This window comes from Alligator mississippiensis, chromosome 4 (genome assembly GCF_030867095.1).
Source record: "Alligator mississippiensis isolate rAllMis1 chromosome 4, rAllMis1, whole genome shotgun sequence".
Lineage (NCBI taxonomy): Eukaryota > Metazoa > Chordata > Crocodylia > Alligatoridae > Alligator > Alligator mississippiensis.
Window position 1 is genome coordinate 154,052,582 of NC_081827.1, and position 22,130 is coordinate 154,074,711.

At 48.4% G+C, this 22,130-nt stretch overlaps 1 protein-coding gene across 3 annotated transcripts in view; it reads right to left on the reverse strand.

Moving 5' to 3' along the window:
- The window catches only part of FAM131B (family with sequence similarity 131 member B), a 65,793-nt gene that overhangs the window by 18,237 nt on the left and 25,426 nt on the right, over nucleotides 1-22,130 (reverse strand). Inside the window, exons 1-3 of one of the 3 annotated variants that reach the window (XM_059726825.1) lie at nucleotides 6,581-6,661; nucleotides 5,625-6,009; nucleotides 4,318-4,353 (exon numbers count right to left, since the gene is read on the reverse strand). In XM_059726825.1, the coding sequence (XP_059582808.1) occupies nucleotides 4,318-4,353; nucleotides 5,625-5,642 (54 nt within the window). In that variant the 5' untranslated portion in view covers nucleotides 5,643-6,009; nucleotides 6,581-6,661. Of the gene's footprint in view, nucleotides 1-4,317; nucleotides 4,354-5,624; nucleotides 6,010-6,580; nucleotides 6,691-22,130 lie in introns of those variants that run through there. The other 2 variants (XM_006268594.3, XM_019500585.2) reach the window with 2 other exon arrangements.

The following is a 22,130-nucleotide window of genomic DNA, read 5'->3' on the forward strand; positions in this document are numbered from 1 at the left end:
TTTCATGTCTGTGGAATGAGCAGAGAACTGCAGTGGAGAGGAAGAAAAAAGTGAATCTGCTTTCTAGACTGATAGCTGTGGAAAGAAGGGGAATGTAATAAGCCACAGAGTCAAAGATTTGGGCCACCGCAGATTTGATAGAAATCATAAAAGTATTTTGATGAAATGGGAATTTAACAGAGATATTCAAAGAATGTGTGTGAGAGAGAGACAGAGCGAGAGACAGGGAAAGAGAGAGAGAAAGAGTGTGTGTGGGGGGGAGAAGAGTGTGCGAGAAAGAGAGAGAGAGAGAGTATGTGTGTGTGAGACAGAGAGAGGAACATAGTCTGATTGATGGTAGAGGAACACATTTTGTTGATTACAGTCTGGTCCAAACATGTTCATCTTTCCAAAGTACTCCTCTTGCTCTACCCAATGCACTGAAACACCTAGTAACTGGCTTGCATTTTTTTTCTCTTTTGAGTAAGCTAGTACTGAAATTAATATGGGGTTGGACAAGGAGGACCTTCCCTGACCCCGGGAAAGAAACAATACCTCTCCCCCATGCTGAAGTCAGATAAACCCTAATATATATCTTTTTTTCTAATAACACAGACATAAATGAGACGTGAAGTCAATAGGATGCTTATCCCACCAACCTCCAGCAGTCAGATGTTAAAACATGGGCATACTTCCAAGTGAACGACAAAAGGGATCTTATGCAAGTTTCAAATGCTTGAATTTGAAATATAGCTATGGTACTGATACTGGGGTTCAAGACAAACTCCATCATTTGACTTTGCTAGACATGACTATTATGGTTTGCCTAACAGGGTTGCAGCTGATAGATTTGGGCTATGAACAAGCTGTGGTAAAGGAAAGAACCATTTTATCCCATGAAGTATATCCATTAGACATCCAGCCACTTGTCTCAATTCATTGGGACACTATGGAGAGACATATGCAAACAAGAGTACAGACCCATCTAGGGTTACCATACGTCTGGGTCTTCCTGGACATGTCCTCTTTTTTGGCCCCCGGTCCTTGTGTCCAGGAGGGTTTTTAAAATGCGAGCAATTATCCAGGTTTTTGCTTTGCCCCCACTTTCCCTAGGCACAAGCAGCTTGGATGTTTGGGGCTGAGAGCGGCAGGCAAGGTGACTGAATGCCGGGGGTCACATGCTCTGTGCGCGGGCCCCAGCAAGGGTGTGTATGTCTGCTGTCTGTGCCTGTGCAGGAGCTGCATGGGCAGCAGGGCTGGAGGGATGGGGGTCTCTGGGTCAGGAGTGAGGGGCACTGGCAGTCCTGGGGGGCAGGGGATGTGGCCTGGGAGTGAGGGACAGCGGCAAGGCTAGTGGGCAGGGGCTGCAGGTTGGGAGTGAGGGGCACCAGCAGTTATGGTGGGGTCAGGGCTGTGGGTTGGGAGTGAGGGGAACTGGCAGAGTGAGGGACACTGGCAGTGGTAGCGGGGGGAAGGACTGCAGGTTGTGAGTGAGGGGCACCAGCAGGGCTGGGGAGGACAGGGCTGTGGTTTGAGAGTGAGGGCACTGGCAAAGTGAGGGGTACCAGCAGTGCTGGGGGGGCAGGCCTGTGCATCAGGAGTGAGGGGCATTTGCAGAGTGAGGGGCACCGGCACTGCTGGGGGTGGCAGGGCTGTGGGTCAGGAGTGAGGGGCTGTGGGGGCCAGGGCTGTGGGTCGGGAGTGAAGGGAACTAGCAGGGTTGGGGGGACAGGGGCTTAGGAATGAAGGACAGAGGCAGGGCAAAGGCATATTACTTCCCCACAACATATACCACCCTCCCCTTCTTCTCCTCCCACAGGAGTCCTCTTTTTTGATCTTGGAAACATGGTAATCCTAGTCACCTATCAAAGTAGGGCAATTGTAGCCAAGAGACTGACTTATGTCTTTCTTGGTTATGACTGGCCAGATTTTATTTATGTGTATGTAACCCACACAATGTACAAGCCATTTTGTATTGCAAAGTGTGTTGTTGTATATTGTTTTAGTTAAATATAATTGTATATATTTTTTCTGCTGTGCTGTATATATCATGTTTTCTGTATTTGAGTATCTTGTTTTCTCTCCCCTGCTTGGGAAAGATGGAAAGAAGCAAGAGATACTGCATGTAAGCAGGTACTGGAGGCAAATAGTCCTTTTTGTTTAGAACTTACCCCCTGCTGTTTACTGTAAATAGCAGAGTAGGGGCAGGGGTCAGCCACATAATCAGGGGGAGATCAGACCCCTACCCTAATTGGCAGTGTTCTTTTTAAAATTAATTGGCTAATAAGAAAACCTGAAGACCTGGAAAGCACTGACTGGAAAAGCTTAGGTGAAGCCACACCAAGTATATAGGAATTTCTCAGCTGGGACTTAGGCCTCTTTCTCCAGGGGCTGCTGAGAGCTGAAAAGCTGAACTAAGAGCTGGAGAAACGCCGCCCCCCGCCTTCACTGGAGAAGTGAGCTGAAGCTATGTGAAGGGAAAGCCTCAGGTACAGGGAGAGAAAGACTGTCTCAGGGTTTGAGACCTCTATTCCCTCCCTCTTCTTTCCCTTTTTGTTTTCCTGGGTTTTGAATAGGATAATACCATGGGGATGCTAATCCCTAGAGCAACGGTTCTGAACTGGGGGTACATGTACCCCCAGGGGGTACGTGAAGCACATGAAGCCTCATCGGGGGTACGTGAGATATATTTCATACATTGTCTAACACAGGTCGAAGGGCCTAAAAAAAATTAATTTCCCATTGAAAGGGGGTACGTGAAGCCTCACTCTAAGACCAAGGGGTACGTCAAGTGAAAAAGGTTCAGAACCGCTGCCCTAGGGCATGCTTACCAAGGTTGAAGCCTGGCAGTTTTATTGACAGATTTGGGCCAGGATTAAAAGCCTGGCATGATGTCGAGGGCCTGGGACATCTGTTGCTGTTACAACTTCTTTTAGTTTCAGCCTAGCTCTGTGGTTGAACCCCAGCTGTATGTTTTATTGGCAGTTTTGGCTAGGATTTAAAGGCCTGGCAAATTTGGGCAGGATAATACCATGGGGATATTAATCCCTGGAACATGCTGACCAGGGTTGGAGCCTGGCAGTTTTGCTGGCAGATTTAGGCCAGGGTGAGACCTGGCACAGTTGGAGCCAGGGTGAGACCTGGCACGATTGGGCCATGGTGAGGAGCCTGACACATTTTGTTACCTAGTCCGGGCCAAACTCACAATGGGCTGGCCCGTCTTTGGGTTCTTTTGCAGTTTTCTGCCCCAGCAGAGCTGGGGATTGGCACTAGGAATTTTGGGGGTGCAGTATGCTGACCGAAGCCACAAGTCACCCCCTCAAAGCCCAGGAAGCAATGAGGGGCCCTTTGCACTTCAGAAAGATCTTCGCTTACTAGCAGCTCTCCAAGATGCAGTAAACCTCAAGGAACATCATAAGACACTTCAGCGTGGGCCATCCTGTCCAGCCTACTGCTGAAGGGCAGGTATAGGAGTGCAGGCCCCTCGAACTGCCCTTTGAGGAGCCGCCATGTCCCAGACTGCCTGGACATGAGTGAAGCCTCCCCAAGAGGCTATAGACCAGGGGTCAGCAATGTTTTTGGGAAGAGTGCCAAAAACATCTGCAACCTCAATTTGTAAGATGTTGGCATGCCAGGGGCAGGTGGCAAGGTAGCTGCAAGGGGTCTGATGCTTGTTGTGGCAGTGCAGACCCAGGCCCTTCCCCACCCTCCACTCTGAGGCTTACGTGCCAAGCAAAATGCCTTTGCGTACCATGCTCTGGCACCTGTGTCGGGAGTTGCCTATCCCTGCTATAGACTATGCCTTGTAGTTGGTAGTGTTTTAAATTGCATTTCATGTTTTCCTTTGTTTTCCTTCCCTTTGGTTTCTGTAATAAATCTGTCCTTCATGTTTACACTGCTTGTAAGGAGGGGGTTTTGTTTATGCAGGACACTCCAGCCAAATTCAGCGATCCCAGATGGGACTTGAGCCACAGTGAAAACTTATTGGGGACCCCAAAGTTTGAACCCAGCCCTTGTTGCTACTAACTGGTGCCCAGCAGAAGGGTTACATATATATTTATTTAAATACATGTTTCCATAGAGGAACTGGACAACCTAGAATCCACTGGTATCCAAATAATTCCTAAAATATTAGTCTCAAATCTGTCAACAGTCACATACTACATAACAATTCCCACAATTTCAGTGACATTCAAGGCTCCAGAGACATTTCTGAAATTGTACCCATTAGTCCAGCTGGAGAGTTTGACAAGCCCAGCTAATCTATTGGCTGTGCAAGTGCAAATACTTCTTTGCTGCCACCCATGAAATAGAAAAAGTTGCAGGGCTTGTACTCACATTGATACCATCCCAGGAAAAATCTGTCCGTGTTTGCTATAAAAGGGAAGAAAGACAACGTGTTAATGTAACACAGAGGTACAGTGTGTGTGACTATGTCTCTCTGCAGTGGCAGGTCCTAGAGCAGGGGTGGACAAAATGCAGCCTGTGGGATGGATGCAGCCCGCCAGGCCATTCTATCTGGCCCGCAAGGCCCCTAAAAAATTTAGAAAATTAAATCATATCTGCCCCTGGCTGTCTGTCATGTGGCACTCGATGGCTTGCCAACACTCATTAAGTGGCCCTTCACCTGAAATAATTGCCCACCCCTGTCCTAGAGGGTGTCAATACATGAGCAGCAAGGCTGCTCTGACGCGCTGGAATTCCAGTGCATTGGAGTAGATTTGATTAATTGTACCATGCTCCAGCAGCTTCCTGTGTCTCATGTATCAGCGCCCCTACACTTAAAAATGGCAGTGGATGTGCTTAAACTAAAGCTCATTTGATGAGCTTTAGTTCAAGTGCTTCCCACTGCCATTTTTAAGCGCAGGGATGTTGATACACAAGACACAGCAGAGCTTTAATTGGAGCAGCTCTTGAACCCACTCTAATTCAAGCACCACCTCCCCCACCCCTGCAAGAATACAGGAGCCTTCTATTCATAGTTAGAGAAATTATGCTTTAGCTTAAGTAATAGAGGCTTATACTTTTGGTGTTGAAGATTCCAGCTTCATTCTTTCCTGCTGATAGTGGTGTCTGCAGGTATGTGTTTACGGTTTGTTGTATCAGGGATTGGAAAGATGCATAGAAGCAGAGGAGGAAATAAAACAAAATACAATAAAACAAAACAGAAGAAAACAAACAAAAAACCCACAACACAAGAGAAAGGCAAGGAGAGGGTATTTATAGGACCCCCTTGCATCTATAGTGTTTCTCAGCTGGACAGTGCAGCCTGGTACGTTTGGTTGTTTCCAGAAGATGAGCTTGTGAGATTCTTATTTAAGGGAAAACTACAACTGTGCAAACTTTATATAGGAAGTGCTCTTGCCTCAGGCTCATTCAGTTAGGAGCACGAGAAACTATTTGAATGTAAATAATTATTTAACAGACAACAAAACCATTTGCTCATGAAATGGCATGATGTGTCCATATTAGCCAGCTTTCTTTGCACAAAGTAGTTACAAATGTTCCCTCCAGCCATTTTAGTGCTATCTCATTGTACAACTCTTTAGTTTAGTACCTTTCTCTAAAGGGACATTTGGGAAAGTTAAGGAGAGTCAATGAAAGGTGTAAGAGTCAATGCACATAAGCTGAAGTCTGTTAAATACCTGTGTGGATCCTCTCATTCAGGAGTAAGAGGGCCTTAGATCAATGTAGATTAATCTTCTTGGAGCAACCACACATGTTTTTGCTGTTCTGTAGCTTATACATATTGATTAATATTTTTAGCTGAGTTGCCTTGACTTTCATGAGCGTTCCAGGCACTGCCCAGCTTATCCTGCAGTTCTTGCTAGAGTTCCCCCAACAGGAGTTTCTGGAAGTTACACTTCCCAGTTGTAAAGGTTCTGTATCAAAATGTAATTCTTATATACTGGTATCTTGTAATGTGTGACATTGTTGGTGTTTTATGAAGTAACGTAGTACAGGTATCGAAAAAAATAATTGTGGCCTTTTGTTCAACATGAAATGTTTCATGATTGCATGCAGTAGACCCTACAGAATAGAAAAATAAGATTATGAAATTACAGAGGTTGCAATAATGCAAAACAGGAAGTGACTCACTACAGGAGATACTGCATAGCAACCAAACAGCAGGGATTAAGAGAACATATCTGAAAAATATTGAAATAAAAAAACAAAGTATTTTTTCACAGCAATGTAGGTCTTTGCTGAGGGTCGTATAGGCTTTTGTCCTCAACCTTAACCAATATTCATGTAGTTCAGCTTTTAGTTCAGTGGTTATCAGACTTGGTCTGAGCATCCAACTTGGTCTGAGTATCTTCCACTCCTCTAACCATTTATGAACTGTCAGACACACTTTTCCTTGTGAAATCTTATTTAGTCTAAATTTTCAAAAATAGACCCTAATTTTGGCTCAACTTTTAGTTGTCCAGCTAGAAACCAAATCTTTGACTTCAGAAAATTTGGGCCTGAAAGTCTTTAGTGCAGTTAAGATTTCTGTGCCCTTCTTAGGTGAGCCTGATAACTTCAGCCCAGTTATATGTATTCAATAAGGTTGAGACTTCCTGGTCCTCTCCCCTGTGGATACAGGGTTGGCACTCACCTCAGTGGAGGGTCGGTGGATGCTGCTTCCATGTAGAGAACTGGTGCTGTCCATATTGATTTGGTCCACATCTTTCAGTCCTTTCCAGTCCACTGCAATCACCTCATTTCCTGAAGAGACAGGAATACAGTTAGGTTAATAGACTCATAGAGTTTAAGGTCAGAACATACAATGAGATATTCTCACTGGCCCTCTCTTATCTCATCACCCACTAAATGTCACCTAATTATCCTTGTCTGGAACCAAATAATTTGTTTTCAGCTGAAGTGTATATTCCAAAAGAAAGGCATTGAGACATTATTAAAGGTGGAAAATCCACCCCTACTCTTGAGTACTCAGTTACAATGGATTATCATCCACCCTGGTGTCTGTTTAAAATCTATCTGGCATCAGTTTCATTATTGGTTTTTGTTTTGTCTTTCTCTGTTAAAGAGATCTTTAGTATTTGGCCATTTTTTCACATGAAGGTACTTATATTCTGTGATCAAGTTATCTTTATCCTCTATGTGACCAGCTGAGCATGACTACACTGCAAATGTAGCCATTCTAGACAGATTATGCTCAATTATGCCATGCTGTTCCACGTGCATTACCCTCTAAGCCAGAAGCTGGGTAGCAGGACTCTGCCTCTCAGTAGAGAGAGATTCATAGAATCAGTGGACCAGAAGGGACCTGGAAGATCATCAAGTCTGGTCCCCTGCCATAGGCAGGTGGTTAATGAGCAAAAATGAGCTCAATGTGGTGCTTATCCAGCCTCCTCTTGACCACCTTCAAGGATGGCAACCGCACCACCTCTGCCAAGAGTGTGTTCCAGGTTCTGGTTGCCCTTACAGAGAAGTTCTTCCTTATGTCCAGGCTAAATCTTCCCTCTATTAGCTTGTGACCATTCGTCCTCGTCTTCTCAGGGGGTGTCTTCCTGAAGAGTTGCTTCCCCAGATCTTGGTGCTTCCCCCTGACATCCTTGTAGGCGGCTATCAAGTCACCCCTCAGCCTCCTTTTACTCAGACTGAACAAGCCCAGCTCCCGAAGTCTCTCCTTATAAGGCCTATCCTCCAGGCCCCTGATCATGCAGGTGACCTTTCTCTGCACCCTCTCGTGCTTGTCTGTGTTCTTCTTGAAGTGCAGTGCCCAAAACTGGGCACAGTACTTCAGCTGTGTCCTCACCAATGCTGAGTAGAGGAGGAGGAGCACCGCTCTGGGCTACTGCCTAAGCTATAGTTATGGTGAAGGTTCTTCCTACCTAGATGAAGGACCCAGCACTTTTCCCTGTTGAACCTCATCTGATTCTGATCAGCCCATAGAACCAGGCTGTCTAGTACAGCTGTGAGAAATTTCACTTGCAGTTTCGTTTCGACACTGTTTTGACTCGTTTTGAGCTTGAAACAGCAAAATCGAAATGAAACAGAGAGCTTCAAAACAGCCTCAAAACGAAATGAGGCAAGTTGAAATGTTTTGAAATTTCCAAAACATTTTGAGTTTCAAAGCTCAAGCTGGGCTTGCCTGCAGGGAAACAGAAACTAAAGTAAGGAGGGGGAGGAGAAAGAGGGAAAAGGGGGGGGAAGGAGTGCTCTAATTATTGACTGTATAGCTGGCCAGTGACTGTCATCCTTTCCTGAAGTCCCTTCCAATCTCAGTGCTCTGGGGGAGGGATGGAAAACCTGCATAAAAGGCATCATTGTTTGAACTACCCTGCTTTCTGCCTTGGTGTCAGTTGAGTGAGGGCGCACCTCAACACACACACAGTGTCACTGACCCATTGCCTGTCAGCAGCTAGAGGTGCAGGGTCCCAGAAGCCCCTGTATCTATCTCAACAGTTGGCAGGCTTTGTGGCCACAGCAGGGGATAGCATGCCTCCCGTTTTTACCCTGCTGCGCCTTAACACACACAGTGTCACCCATGTCACAAGTTTTGCTTGTCAGTAGCTTGAGGTGCAGTTTCCCCAAAACCCCTACACCTGTCTCCTTGAAAGCTGGCAGGCTTCATTGCCTCAGCAGGGGCTATCAAGCCTACAGTTTTGACCCCACTGTGGCTTAACACATACACTTGACATGGATTTTCTGCTTTTCAAGACTTTGAGGTGCAGTTTCCCTGAAACCCCTACACCTGTCTCCTTGAAACTTGGCAGGCTTTATGCCCCCAGAAGAGGCTACCATTCCTGCAAGTTTCATCCAAATCAGGCCAGAAATGACAAAGTTATGGGCTGTTTCGAGCTTCCCCATTATAGCCTATGGGGAAAACATCGAAACAGTGTTGAAACAGTGAAACTGTTTCGATGAAACAGAATGAAACAGCAGTTTTGAATCAAAATGAAATGCTGTTGTGTCGAAATGCAAGTCAAAACAGGAAGGTGCCGTTTCGCCCAGTCCTACTGTCTAGGTCATTCTGGATCCTTACCTATCCTCTGGTGTGCTTGCATTTCCCCACAGCTTGGTATCATCAGCAAACTTAATCATAGAGCATTCCACCCCTGCATCCAAGTCATTAATGAATATGTTAAAAAGCATGGGTCCAAGCACCAATCCCTGTGGGATGCCACAGGAGACAGCCCTCCAAGATGAAGCCGTCTCATCGATTACAACTCTCTGGGACCGGCCTCTAAGCCAGTTGTCCACCCACCTCACCGTAGGCTGCACCAGTTTAACTGAGAGAATTTCATGGGAGATAGAGTCAAAGGCCTTACTGAAGTCCAGGTAAATGATGTCTACTTCATGTCTCTTGTCCAGCTGGTTAGTTACCTGGTCATAAAAGGACACCAGGTTTGTTAGGCATGATCTACCCTCCACAAAGCCATTGTGGAGGGCATGATCTACCCTCCACAGTATTGTTTCTAAATAACCTGTCAGTTGCTAGCTTGCAATTAATGGCCTTCTTAACAATTTTTTCAGAAGTTTTTCCTAGGATCAAAGTCAAACTGACCAGTTTATAGTTTGCAGAGTCATCCCTCCTCCCTTTCTTAAAGATGGGTATTACGTTAGCCCTCTTCCAATCATCCAGGACCACTCCCGTGTTCCACGACTTTTCAAATATCTTTTCCAAGGGCCCTGCTATAAGTTCAGCCGGTTCTTTTAGGACTCTTGGGTGTAGGTCATCTGGCCCAGAGGACTTGAAAACGTCTAATTGTTCTAAGAGGACCCTCACCTGGTTGGGGATGATTACTTGTTGTCTGTTGACTTCCCCATTTTCCCTGGGCCTCAGGACAGGTGAACAGCTCTTGTTAGCCTTCTGGAATACTAATGTGAAGTAGCCATTTAGGACCTCTGACTTTTCATGGGGATCTACTGTGGACTGCCCCTCCAAATTCAGTAGGGGTCCCACAGTGAAGCTTGATTTTTTTTCTTGCTCCCCATGTACCTGTAGAAGGACTTTTTGTTGTTCTTAATTTTGGATGCTAGCCTGATCTATGTGCCTGCCTTGGCTTTCAGTATCTCATACCTGCCAACCCTGGTTATATAAGTGAACTCTTCTCGTTGCTGATCTTTCCTTCCATTGCGTATATGTATCCTTTTCCTGTTTCAAAAGGTCTCTGATCTCCCTATTGAGCCAAGCAGGTCTTTTGGCTCCCTTCCTGCTTTTTGATCTCATGGGAATGACCTCTTTTTGTGCAGAGGATTGCTGCCTTCAGGAGGCACCATTGCTCCTGGACCCCCAAATCCTCCAGTTGCTGGTCACAGAGGGCCTTACTAACTAGACTCCTGAGTTTGTTAAAGTCTGCCCTTCTGAAGTCTAGGACTTCTGCTCTACTAACTGAAATCCTAGCCTTCTGGTGGATGATGAACCTAATCAGATCATGGTCACTGTCACCCAGAGTACCACCAATCCTCAGGTCCTCTACCATGTCCTTCCCTTTGATAAGCACTAAGTCCAGAGTGGCTTCCCCCCCAGTCAGTCCTTAGACAACTTGTGACAGGAACAGGTCATCAATAGTTGCCAAGAAATCAACAGGAATCCGGGTTTTCCATTTCCTGTGGGAAAACACGGGGAAATGCGGATTTTTTTCCTTTAAAGGAGAAAAATCACAGATTTTTCTCACAAAAGGAGAAAGCTTCAGGAAACTGGGTTTTTCCTTGCAGGCTGGCAGCCTTCCAGTTTGCAAGTTGCTGCTTGAGGCTGGGGTGAAGGTGATTGAAGGCATGAAGTGCCATGTGCGTGTATGCACTCATGTGGCCAGCATACAGCCAGGTAGGGTGGTGGGATCAGCCCTGGCAGCTGGATACAGGTAAGTCTATGGGGTGGGGATTGGAAGGCCAGATCCAGGAGACTGTCTAGGGGAGCTGTGCAGGGCATATGTGTGTGTGTTTGTGACAGAGGTATGTGGAGGAGGTTTGAGTGCCTACTGGCACTGGGAGGTGTCCAGGTGCTGGGGCTGTGGCAGGAGAGGGGGATCTGAGGCTGTGCTCGGTGCTGCTGGTGAGCCTGGCTCCATGCTGTTGCTTGCAGGACCTGGCCAGAGGCTCCTACCCTTCCAGCTGGGGAAGCAGGTGTGGGTCCTTTGGGGGTGATGGGAAGCTGTATGGCTGGGCCACCAATGCCAGGGCCTGTACCCAAGCTCTCAGTAGAAGGGGGTAGGACAGCTAGGAGATGCTATCTGCTGGGGGGGGGCGGGGTCCGGAGAGAGCTGACCATGGCCAGGCTGCCTGGCGCAGCATGGCAGCTCCAGCCTGGGGTGGGAGGTACCATAGGCATCCCCTTCTCCTCCCTCAAGCCCGTGGCATGGCTAGACTCATGCTGCTGCCACCCACATGAGCTGGAGCTGTTGCAGCCACAGCTGCAGCTGCAGCCACCATGCTCTGGCCTGGACAGGACGGCGGCGACCTGGAGCCCCTTGCTGTCCTGCTACCTGAGGCACAGCCTGGGCCAGAGACGTGCTTGGCTTCATGCTGCTACTGTGGAGCATGGTGCTGATCCTTACCGCTGCACCATGCCCTAGATCGTGGCATGGAGCAGTGTGTAGTGCCTGAGCAATTGCCTGTGCTTCCACGTGAGGTGTGCTACATGCATCTCATGCTGGAGGCTGTCCCTGCCATGTCCCTGCAGACCATCATTCTGTGAGTCTGTGTGGGGCTGGGAGGGGTGGTGGGAAACTGGGGACCCTCTCCAGCAGGGCTGAGATGCAGGGGGCTGAAGGTTGGAGTAAGGGGCACTAGCAGAGCTGGGGGTGGTAGTGGTGGGATGTAGGTTGGGAGTGGGAGGCACTGGCAGGGACAGGGGACTATGGGTTGGGAGTGACAGGCACCAGCATGGCTGGGGGTGGGGAGTGCAGAACTCTGGGTTGGGAGTGAGGGGCACCAGCAGGGCTGGGAGGGGGCTGTGGCTTGGGAGTTGGGGGCAACAGCATAGGCAGGGGCAGGAAACTGGCATATCAGGGCTGCTCAGCATCACAAAGTAGCTGGGGGGACAGCTGCAGCTGGACCTGTGTCCTGGTGAGCAAGGGGGGCAGAAGGAGCTCTGATTTTCCATGAAGAAAAAAAATCAAATCAAAGAACAAGATATGTAGGTATTTAGAATTCATTTTATTATAATGATTGAGGCACTTTAAAATTGTAAATATATCTATAAAACATTGTGTTCAACTGACACATACATATATACATATAGTGGTATTTCATTTTAATTGCAGAAAAATGCAGATTTTGGTTTGGGATTTTTTTTGGGATTTTGAAACAGAGAAAACCAGGATCCCTGATAATCAGCCTGCTTGCAGTGCCCTGCAAATGCAGTACACTGCTTCTGGTTTGGAAGGTTGGGCATGCAAAACGGCGCAGTCTGTTTGAGGGTGGTGTTGCCTGGCAAAGCAAGTCCACAATGAAGACATTCTAAATCTTTACAACCCTAAATTTTTTATGGTTCTTTTTCTATACCTTCTCCAAGTTTTTAACCCTCAAGCCTTGCAGTAGTCCATTTTACAGTAGCCTCATACTGGCAGCTCATATTCAGTTTGTTGTCTATGGTGAACCAAATCCTTTTCAGTAATTGCTTTCTAGAACATAGTCATCCATTCTTTAACTGTAGCCTACATTCTTTGTTTTAGATGTATCATCCTTTGGCTATACAAAACCACATTTTGTGAGAATGGCCCCAGCTTCATCCTTAGCAGTCCCTTGCAGTTGAGGATGATTGTCTTCTATGATTGCCTTATCTGTGGTTCTGAAGATGATTGATAAGCAGGGATCCTGGTTTTCCCTGATAAAAAAATTGCAAATTCTCTGATAAAAACCCCAAACTCTGTAATTAAAATTAAGGGCCCACCACAGGCCCCTCCCCAGCCCTGCTGGTGCCCCTCACTGCCCCCAAAAGCCCCCCAGCCCTGCTCATGCCCCCCACCCCCCCACAACAGCCCCCCACCCCTACTGGTGCCCTTCATTCCCCACATCAGCCCCCCAGCCCTACTGGTGACCCTCACTCCCCCACAACAGCCCCCCACCCCTACTGGTGCCCCTCACTCCCCAGCTACAGCCCCCTGGCCCTGCTTGTGCCTCTCACTCTCCCCCAAATCCCCTGAGCGGCTCATTCAGGGGGCATGGCTCCTGCTGCTACATGCCTCCTAGAAGGCATGGGGGGCACAGGGCGGGCTGCTGCTGCAGGCTGGGGCTGGGGCTGTGCCAGGCTCTTCCTGGCGGGAGGGGGCCATTCTACACTGGGGGTGGGCAGTGGCAGTGCTGGGAGGGAAGCTAAGGGTAAGGGGGGCAATTGCAGCTACCCCAAGAGTCTCCGTAGCCCACCTGATCCCCCTCCCAGCACTGCTGCCACCTGCCCACAGGGTAGCATGCCCCCCCGGGAGGAGCCCAGCACTGCCCTGGCCACAGCCAGCAGCAGCTGGCCACCCTTGTCCCATGCAGATTGTCCCCTGTGCCTCCCAGGACATGTGCAGCGGTGGGAGCTGCCACCCCCTCCCTGTTCCCCCGACGAGCCGTGGCTCCGTCCTGTGCCCTGCCCTGCCCCAGCTGCGCAGGGCCTGGGGGGGGGGGGGGGGGGGATTCAGGGGTCCTGGGGGCTCCATCCCCTCTGGCCTGGCAGCACAGTCAAAGCTGGCCCTGATCCGGCTACCCTGTCCAGACAGCTGAGGCTGGTGAAGGGCTGGGGGCAGCACACGCGCGGACTTTCCCCCACAGACTTTCCTGCCTGGGGGGGTGCAAGCGCTCAGCCCTCCCCCAAAATTTTTCTCTCCCTCCACCTATGATTCCACTCCAGCGGGAAGCTTGTTGATGGTCAGATGTAGCAAGAAACCAGTGAACAGGGGCTGCAAAAAAGGTAAGTAGTTTGCAGGCAGTTCACAGGTCAGTCCGCAAGTCAGTTTGTCCCCCACCTTTTTGAGGGGAGAGCCTTTCAGTTTGGTGTGAGGAAGCAGGGAAGAAGGAACCTTTTGGGGCCACCAAGTAGTAAACACGCCAGCTTCCAGGTGTGCTTGGAAGAAGGGCAGTAAGAGAAAGAAGGCAGATTAAGAGACCAAGGGAAATGGCTGGAGGACGTCACAATGGCAGAGCCACTGCCACTGCCTCTGCTTGCAGCTCTGAGGTTTCTGTCCAGGCAGGACGGCTTACCAATAAGGCTTGCTCCCAGGTCCAGGCTTGATGCTGTGGGGACTGAGGCTTGAAGGTGCCTTCCAACAACAGCCAAATCTGGGGGTGCCTGTGGTGTAACCTCCTGGTGGTGTCTCTCAGGGAACAGGCATGAGAGGTACATGAGGAGGTGGTGAGGCTCTGAAGCATCCTCCACCATGAGGAGTTCATTGATTTGATGCTGATCTCTGGAACTGTGGAGGAAGAACTGCCAAAGGCAGCGCTAGAAGAGAAAGGACATAGACTCCCACAAGGGTGGAAGCTGGAAGCTTGTGGCCTCTGGCAGCAAGCAGAAAACTTCACCTCCACCTGCAGCAGTTTGCTGTAGAACAGATATACAGCCCTACAAACACACAGGGAGGAGTATGTTCCATTGGTGGAGGAGGATAGGTCAGGCCTCACCAAGGTGGAAAGGATCGTGACAACCGCCACCAAGCAGAAGCGATGGGTACTGGTGGTTGGAGACTGTCTTTTGCAGAGGACAGAGGGAGCCATCTGCTGACCTGACCTGTTGTCTTGGGAAGTCTGCTGTTTGTCTACAGCCCAGACCCAAGATGTCAAGGAGGTATTACTGAGACTCATCCAGCCCCCCGACTCCTAACCTCATGCTGCTCATCCATGTGGGCACCAATGGTACTGCCAGGGGAGACCCTGAGCAGATCAAAAGTGACTACAGTACTCAGAGTGCAAGGGTGAAGGAGTCTGGGGCTTAGGTTGTGTTCTCTTCAGTCCTTCTGGTCCAGGAAAAGGGCCCTGGCAGGAACAGGTGCATCATGCAGATCAATACCTGGCTGTGCAGGTGGTGTCGCCAGCAAGGCTTTGGCTTCTTCAACCATGGGATGTTGTTTCAAGAAGAAGGATTGCTGGGAAGAGATGGGATTCACCTGACAAAGAGAGCGAAGAGCATCTTTGCAGACAGGCTTAGTGAGGAGGGCTTTAAACTAGGTTTGTGGCAGGGTGGAGACCAAAGCCCTGAGGTAAGTAGGGAATCGGGAGATCTGGAGGAAGAGCAAACAGGAGACAGCAACAGGGGAAGTGTTCTCATTCTTCCTGAGAAATCAGGGCAATCGACTAGTTACCTCGGGTGCCTGTATACAAATGCACAGAGCCTGGGAAACAAGCAGGAAGAACTGGAAGTCCTTGCACAGTTACAGAACTATGATGCGATTGGAATAACAGAGACTTGGTGGGGTAGCTCGCATGACTGGAGCACTGTCATGAGTGGGTACAAACTGTTCAGGATGGAGAGGTCGGGGAGAAGAGGAAGAGGAGTTGCACTTAATGTAAAAGAGCCATGATTGCTCAGAGCTCCAGTATGAAACTGGAGATAGACCTGTTGAAAGTCTCTGAGTTAAGGTTAGAAGGGAGAGAAACAAGGGTGATGTTGTAGTGAATGTCTGCTATAGACCACCAGGTCAGAAGGAAGAGGTAGATTAGGCTTTCTTCAAACAGGTAGTGAAAGTTTCCCAATCACAAGTCCTGGTTCTCATGGGGGACTTCAATCACCCTGACATCTGCTTGGAGGGCAATACTGTACAGCAGTGCACAGGCAATCCAAGAAGTTTCTGGAGAGTTTTGGGAACTTCTTGGTGCAAATGCTGGAGCAGTCAACTAGAAGCCATGCTCCTCTTGACTTCCTGCTCTCAAACAGGGATGAATTGGTGAGGAATGTAGTATGGCAACTTGGACAGCAGTAGATGGCAACTTGGGCAGCAGTGACCACAAGATGATTAAGTTCAGGATCCTGAGGAAAGGAAGGATGGAGAGCAGCAAAGTAAGGACCCTGGCCTTCAGAAAAGCAGACTTCAACTCACTCAGGGAACTCGTGGGCAGGATTCCCTGGGAAGCCAGTGTGAGGGGGAGAGGAGTCCAGGAGAACTGGCTGTATTTTAAAGAAGCCTTACTGAGAGCAGGAACAAACCATCCCGATGCACAAGAAGACTAGCAAGTATGGCAGAAGACTAGCTTCGTTTAGCAGGGAACTCTTCAGAAAAATTAGTCACAAAAAGGGTCACAAAAAGGAAGCTTATAAGAAGTGCAAACTTGGACAAATATCTAGGGAGGTGTATGAGAGCAGTGCTCAGGCATGCGGGGATGAAGACAGAAAGGCCAAAGCAGAATTGGAGTTGCAGCTATTAAGGGATGTGAAGGGTAACAGGAAGGGTTTCTACAAGTATGTCAGCAGCAAGAAGAGGGTCAGGGAAAGTGTGGGTCCCTTACTGAATCAGGGAGGGAACCTTGTGACAGAGGATGCAGAAAAGGCTGAAGTGCTCAATGCCTTCTTTGCCTAAGTCTTCACAGCCAAGGTCAGCTGGCAGCACAGTTTGGGGAGAAGGTGAGCAGCCAGCAGTGGTGAAAGAAGAGTGTAGGGACTATTTAGAAAAGCTGGATATATACAAAGCATATATATGGATGCACCCATGGGTGCTGAGGGAGTTGGCTGATGAGATTGCAGAGCCACTGGCCATCATCTTTGAAAACTCATAGTTATGAGGAGAGGTCCCAGATGACTGGAAAAGGGCAAACATAATGCCCACATTTAGGAAAGGAAAAAAGGAGGATCCAGGGAACTACAGACCAGTTAACCTCGCCTCAGTCTCTGAAAATATCATGGAGCAGATCCTCAAGGAATCCATTTCTAAGCGCTTGGAAGAGAAGGTGATTAGGAACAGTCAGCATGGATTCACCAAGGGCAAGTCATCCCTGACCAACCTAACTGCCTTCTATGATGACATGACTGGCTCTGTGGATGAGGGGAGACCAGTGGATATGGTACATCTTGATTTTAGCAAGGCTTTTGATACAGTCTCCCACAACATTCTCACAGGCAAGCTAAGGAAGTACAGGCTGCATGAACAGACTATAAGGTGGACAGAAAGCTGGCTGGAGCTTTGGGCTCAGAGGGTAGTAAGCAATGGCTTGATGTCTACTTGGCAGCCAGTATTAAGTGGAGTGCCCCAGGAGTCAGTCCTGGGGCTGGTTTTGTTCAATGTCTTTATCAATGACCTAGAAGATGGCATAGAGTGCGTCCTCAGCAAATTTGCACATGACACCAAGCTGTGGGGAGTAGCAGATATGCTGGAGGGTAGGGCTAGGATTTGGAGTGACCTAGACAAATTGGAGGATTGGGCCAAAAGGAAACTCATGAGGTCAACAAGGACAAGTGCCAAGTCCTGCATTTAGGATGGAGCAATCCCATGCAATAGTACAAGCTGGGGGCTGACTGTTTGGGCAGCAACTCTGCAGAAAAGGACCTGGGGTTTACTGTGGACAATAAGCTGAATATAAGCCAACAGCATGACCTTGATGCAAAGAAGGCTAACAGCATACTGGACTGCATTGATAGGAGTGTTGCCAGCAGGTTAAGGGAAGTGATTATTCCTCTATATTCAGCACTGGTGAGGCCACATCTGGAGTACTGTGTTCAGTTTTGAGCCCCCCACTACAGAAAGAATGGGGACAAATTAGAAAGAATCCAGTGGAGGGCAACAAAAAGTTTAGGGGGGTTAGGGCACATGATTTCTAAGGAGAGGCTGAGGGAACTGGGCTTATTTATTTTGGATAAGACAAGACTGAGAGGGGATTTAATAGCAGCCTTTAACTACCTGAAGGGAGGTTTGAATAAGGATGGAACTAGACTGTCTCAGTGGTGGCAGAACAAGGAGCAACAGTCTCAAGTTGCAGCAGGGGAAGTTTAGGTTAGATATTAGGAAGAATTTTCTCACTAGGAGGGTAGTAAAACACTGGAACAGGTTACCCAGAGAGGTGGTGGGATCTCTGTTCTTGGAGGTTTTCAACTCGCGGGTAGACAAAGCTTTGGCTGGGATGATCTAGTTGGTCCTGCTTTTGAGCATGGGGTTGGACTAGATGACAGCAAGGAGATCCCTCTGTAATTTTCACAGTCAGACATGTCTCCTTTCTTGAAGGTTGTCGTGAAGGTGTCCATGATGTCATCTGGAATTTCCTCATCATTCCAGATGCTTAAGATGAGGGAATGGAGCTATGATGTAAACTTCTCTCCCTCCTGCTTGAAGATTTCTGCCTGGATTCCAAATGCTCCAAATGCTTTGCTGTTCTTCATCTGCTTGATGGCTTTCCTCACCTTGTCAAAGGGATTGAGGGATTCTGATGTTGTTTCTGACTGTGTTGTGGGATGGGGTTGAGAACACTCTCTCATCAATCATAGCATCTAAAGAAGCAGATGGATGTGTACAAAAAGTTCATGCCCCTCTAAACCAGTTAGCCTCTAAGGGCACCTATATATGTGATGGAGCTCTGCTCTGACATGTAGTATGAGTTGGAGCAGTCTTGATTAATCAAATCTGCTCTGAGTCTGCTAAACTGTGCTAATTAGCACACTCCAGCAGCCTCCATATCAGGTGTATTCAGTGTCCCCACGTTTCAAAATGGTGGCAGGGACACTTTAACTAAAGCTCATTGAATGACTTTTAGTTAAAGTGCCCTCACCACCATTTTGAAGCATAGGAGGCTGAATACATGTGACTGCAGGCACTTTAATTAGAGTGACTCTCAGAGCCGCTCTAATTAAAGTGCCCTCCCCCACCTCCACCTCAGAGCATGTGTACAGACGCCCTAAGGCTGTATACAAGCATTGCATTTCCACCAGTAGAACTGCAGTTCCACTGGTTAAAATGTTAGATGTACAAGTGTTCATAGCACTTCCACCAGAAAAAATATTCTGTGCATAGTGGAAATCTCCACCTGTTGAAGTCACTTCAATTGAGGTTCAACAAGTTCAACAAACACTTTTCATAGATTTCATAGATATTAGTGTTGGAAGGAACCTCAAAGATCATGAAGTCCAGCCTCCTGCTGGAAGCCCAGCCCCCAGGGGCAGGAAGTCAGCTAGGGTCAAAGGATCCCAGCAAGATAAGCATCTAAACGTTTCCTGAATGAGTAGGTGCTTGCACCACTTCTGGAGGGAGTCTATTCCAAGCCTTGGGGGCTCAGACAGTAAAGAAGTTTTTCCTTACGTCTAGCCTAAAACAGTCATGGAAGAGTTTATGATTGTTGGTACTCGTTATCCCTTGGGGTGCTCTGGTGAACAGACGTTCCCCCAGATCCTGATGCACACCCCTTACGTACTTATAGGCATTACCTGAGCCTGCGCTCAGGTCACCCCTGAGCCTGCGCTTTTCTAGGCTGAAGAGTCCCATGGCTCTCAGCCTGTCTTCATAAGGCCTATTTTCTTGCCCTCTGATCATGTGTGTGGCTCTCCTCTGGACTCTCTCAAGTTTCTCCACATCCTTCTTGAATTGTAGAGCCCAGAATTGGATGCAGTACTCCAGCTGTGGCCTCACCAAGGTTGAGTAAAGCGGGAGGATGACATCCTGGCATTTGCTTGAGAAGCATCTATGGATGCAAACCAGAATTTTATTTGCTTTACCAGCTGCAACATCACATTGGTGGCTCATGTTCAACTTGTGGTCACTCATGACCCCCGAGTCTCTTTCAGCCGTGGTGCTAGTGAGCGTAGCACTGCCAAGCCCATAAGCGTGCTGCATGTTTTTTCCCCCCGAGGTGGAGTACCTTGCATTTTTTGGTATTGAACGTCATCAAGTTTGTGTCCACCCACTTACTAAGTTTATCCAAGTCAGCCTGGATCACTAGCCTATCCTCAGGTATGGACGTTATGCCCCAAAGTTTAGTGTCATCGGCAAACTTGGCCAGTGTGCTTCTGACACCAATGTCCACATTATTGATAAAGATGTTAAAGAGAACTGGTCCAAAGACAGAGCCTTGGGGGACACCACTGGTCATGGAGCGCCATAGTGATTCCCTTCCATCAACTACTACTCTCTGGGCCCAACCTCAGAGCCAATTTCCCAGCCATTGGACTGTGGTGTAGCCAAAGCCACAGTTGGACAATTTTTCCATGAGGAGGTCATGGGGCACCAGATCAAGGGCTTTTTTAAAGTCCAGATATATGACGTCAATCTCTTTTCCCTTTTCCAGGTGATAAGTCACCTGGTCATAGAAGGAGATAAGACTGGTCAGGCAAGACCTACCCATAACAAACCTGTGCTAGCTGTCCCTCAGGATGTTGCCATCAGCCAGCTTATCAAGAAGGGTCTCTGATAATTTTCTCCAGAATCTTGAGGTCAAGCTGATTGGCCTGTAATTCACAGGATCTACTTTCTGCCTTTTCTTGAAGATGGGTACCACACTGGCCTTCTTCCAGGCTTCAGGTACTTCACCTGAGCATCATGGACTTCCGAATATTTTTGCCAATGGTTGGGCTATGACACCTGCCAGCTCCTTGAGTACTTTAGGGTGTAATCTGTCAGGACCAGCTGACTTGAAGATGTCCAGCCACTCAAGGTGTTCCTTTACAAGGTCTACATCGATGCTGTGTATAAATATGCTCTCACCCTGGCCGTCCCGTGTCATGCTGGGCAGGGCAGTCCCCTTGGGCTGATGAAAGACCGATGCAAAGTACCCATTAAGCAGGTTGGCTTTTTCCTGGGTGTCAGTTATCAGTTGTCCCATTTGGTTCAGCAGGGGTCAAATGTTACCCTTGCTTTTTTTCCAACTCGCTACATATCTGAAAAAGGACTTTTTATTATCCTTGATATATGAAGCCAGATGGAGTTTGGTTGCAGCCTTGGCTTTCCTGGTCCGCTCCCTGCAGGCACAGACCAGTGCTGAGTACTCCTCCTTGGTGGTTATTCCAGCCTTCCATCCTTTATAAGTCTCTCTTTTTAGGTGTAGGAGGTCCTCAAGTTCCCTGCTGAGTCAAGGGGGTTGCTGTGCCCTTTTACTACCCTTCCTCCGAGATGGGATGGACAACCCTTGTGCTGTCAGGATCGCTCCCTTGTGGAGCAACCACTCCTCTTGGACTCCTTTTTCTGTTGAGTCATAGTCCCTTAGGGACTTGACAATCAGCCTCCTGAGCTTGTCAAAGTCAGCTTTCCTAAAGTCAAGGATTTCTGTGTTGCTGACTGACTTGCCAGCATTGCGATGGATAGTAAAGGTGACCAGCTCATGGTCACTATCACCCAGTTTTCCATCGATTCTTAGGTCACTGACTAGATCGTCCCCTTTGGCCAGTACCAGGTCCAGCAACGCTTTATCTCTTGTCAGTCCATAGACTTTTTGAGTCACGTAGAGCTCATCCACGCATGTGAGGAAGCTTTGCACCCTCCCTTATTGATAGGAGCCACTGTACCACCTTCTGATACACTGTACCACCATCCCACTCCCCACCCCCAAGAGACACTTTGGCATTCAGCTGCCCTTCACTGTTCCAGTAAAGCACAAAGCAAACACCCCTCCCCCATCAGCTTCAGTTCTAGGGAAGCTCAGCCCCTTTCACCAGCCCCACACTGCACTGTAGGCAAATACAGGGGAGTAGGGGTTAAGGCATATATGTGAAGTCCCCCAAGACACACACACAGACCCATGCACCCAGAGCGAGAGACCCCCAAAACTCAGACACAGACCCAAAGATCCAGGACCCCAAGATTCAAATCAAGACCTGAGATCCCCAAACCAAAGATGCAGCCCCAAACACCTCCAGTTCAAAACCCTGGCATGGCTCCTGGCTCACACATGTGGGAGGTGTTCTGACATTTCAGGTATGGGGTAGGGGGCAGACCAGTTTGGCTGGCAGGGAGTTGACTCTTGAAATATTTAGGGCGTGGTTGGCTATGGTCAGCCCATGGTGGGCCTCCAGGTAGTGGACCCTGTAAACTTTGGAGCTGTGTTGGAGTTTGCAGGTAGATATCCCTGGAAAGTTTGGAGCTTGGAGAGCCTGCCCAGCCATGCTTGGACCAGCAGGTGGATGGCCCTCAAAAGTTCAGAGCTGGGGGTGGCATGGTCAGCCATGCTGGAACTGCAAAGCAGATGGCCCTTTAAAGTTCAGGGCTCGGGAGGGGCATGAACAGTGGTATTGAGGTATCTGGAATGAGGGGACACATCTGATCAGACCTGGACCCAGTTGAAGTTAGAGAGAACCATATACCTGTAGGAAT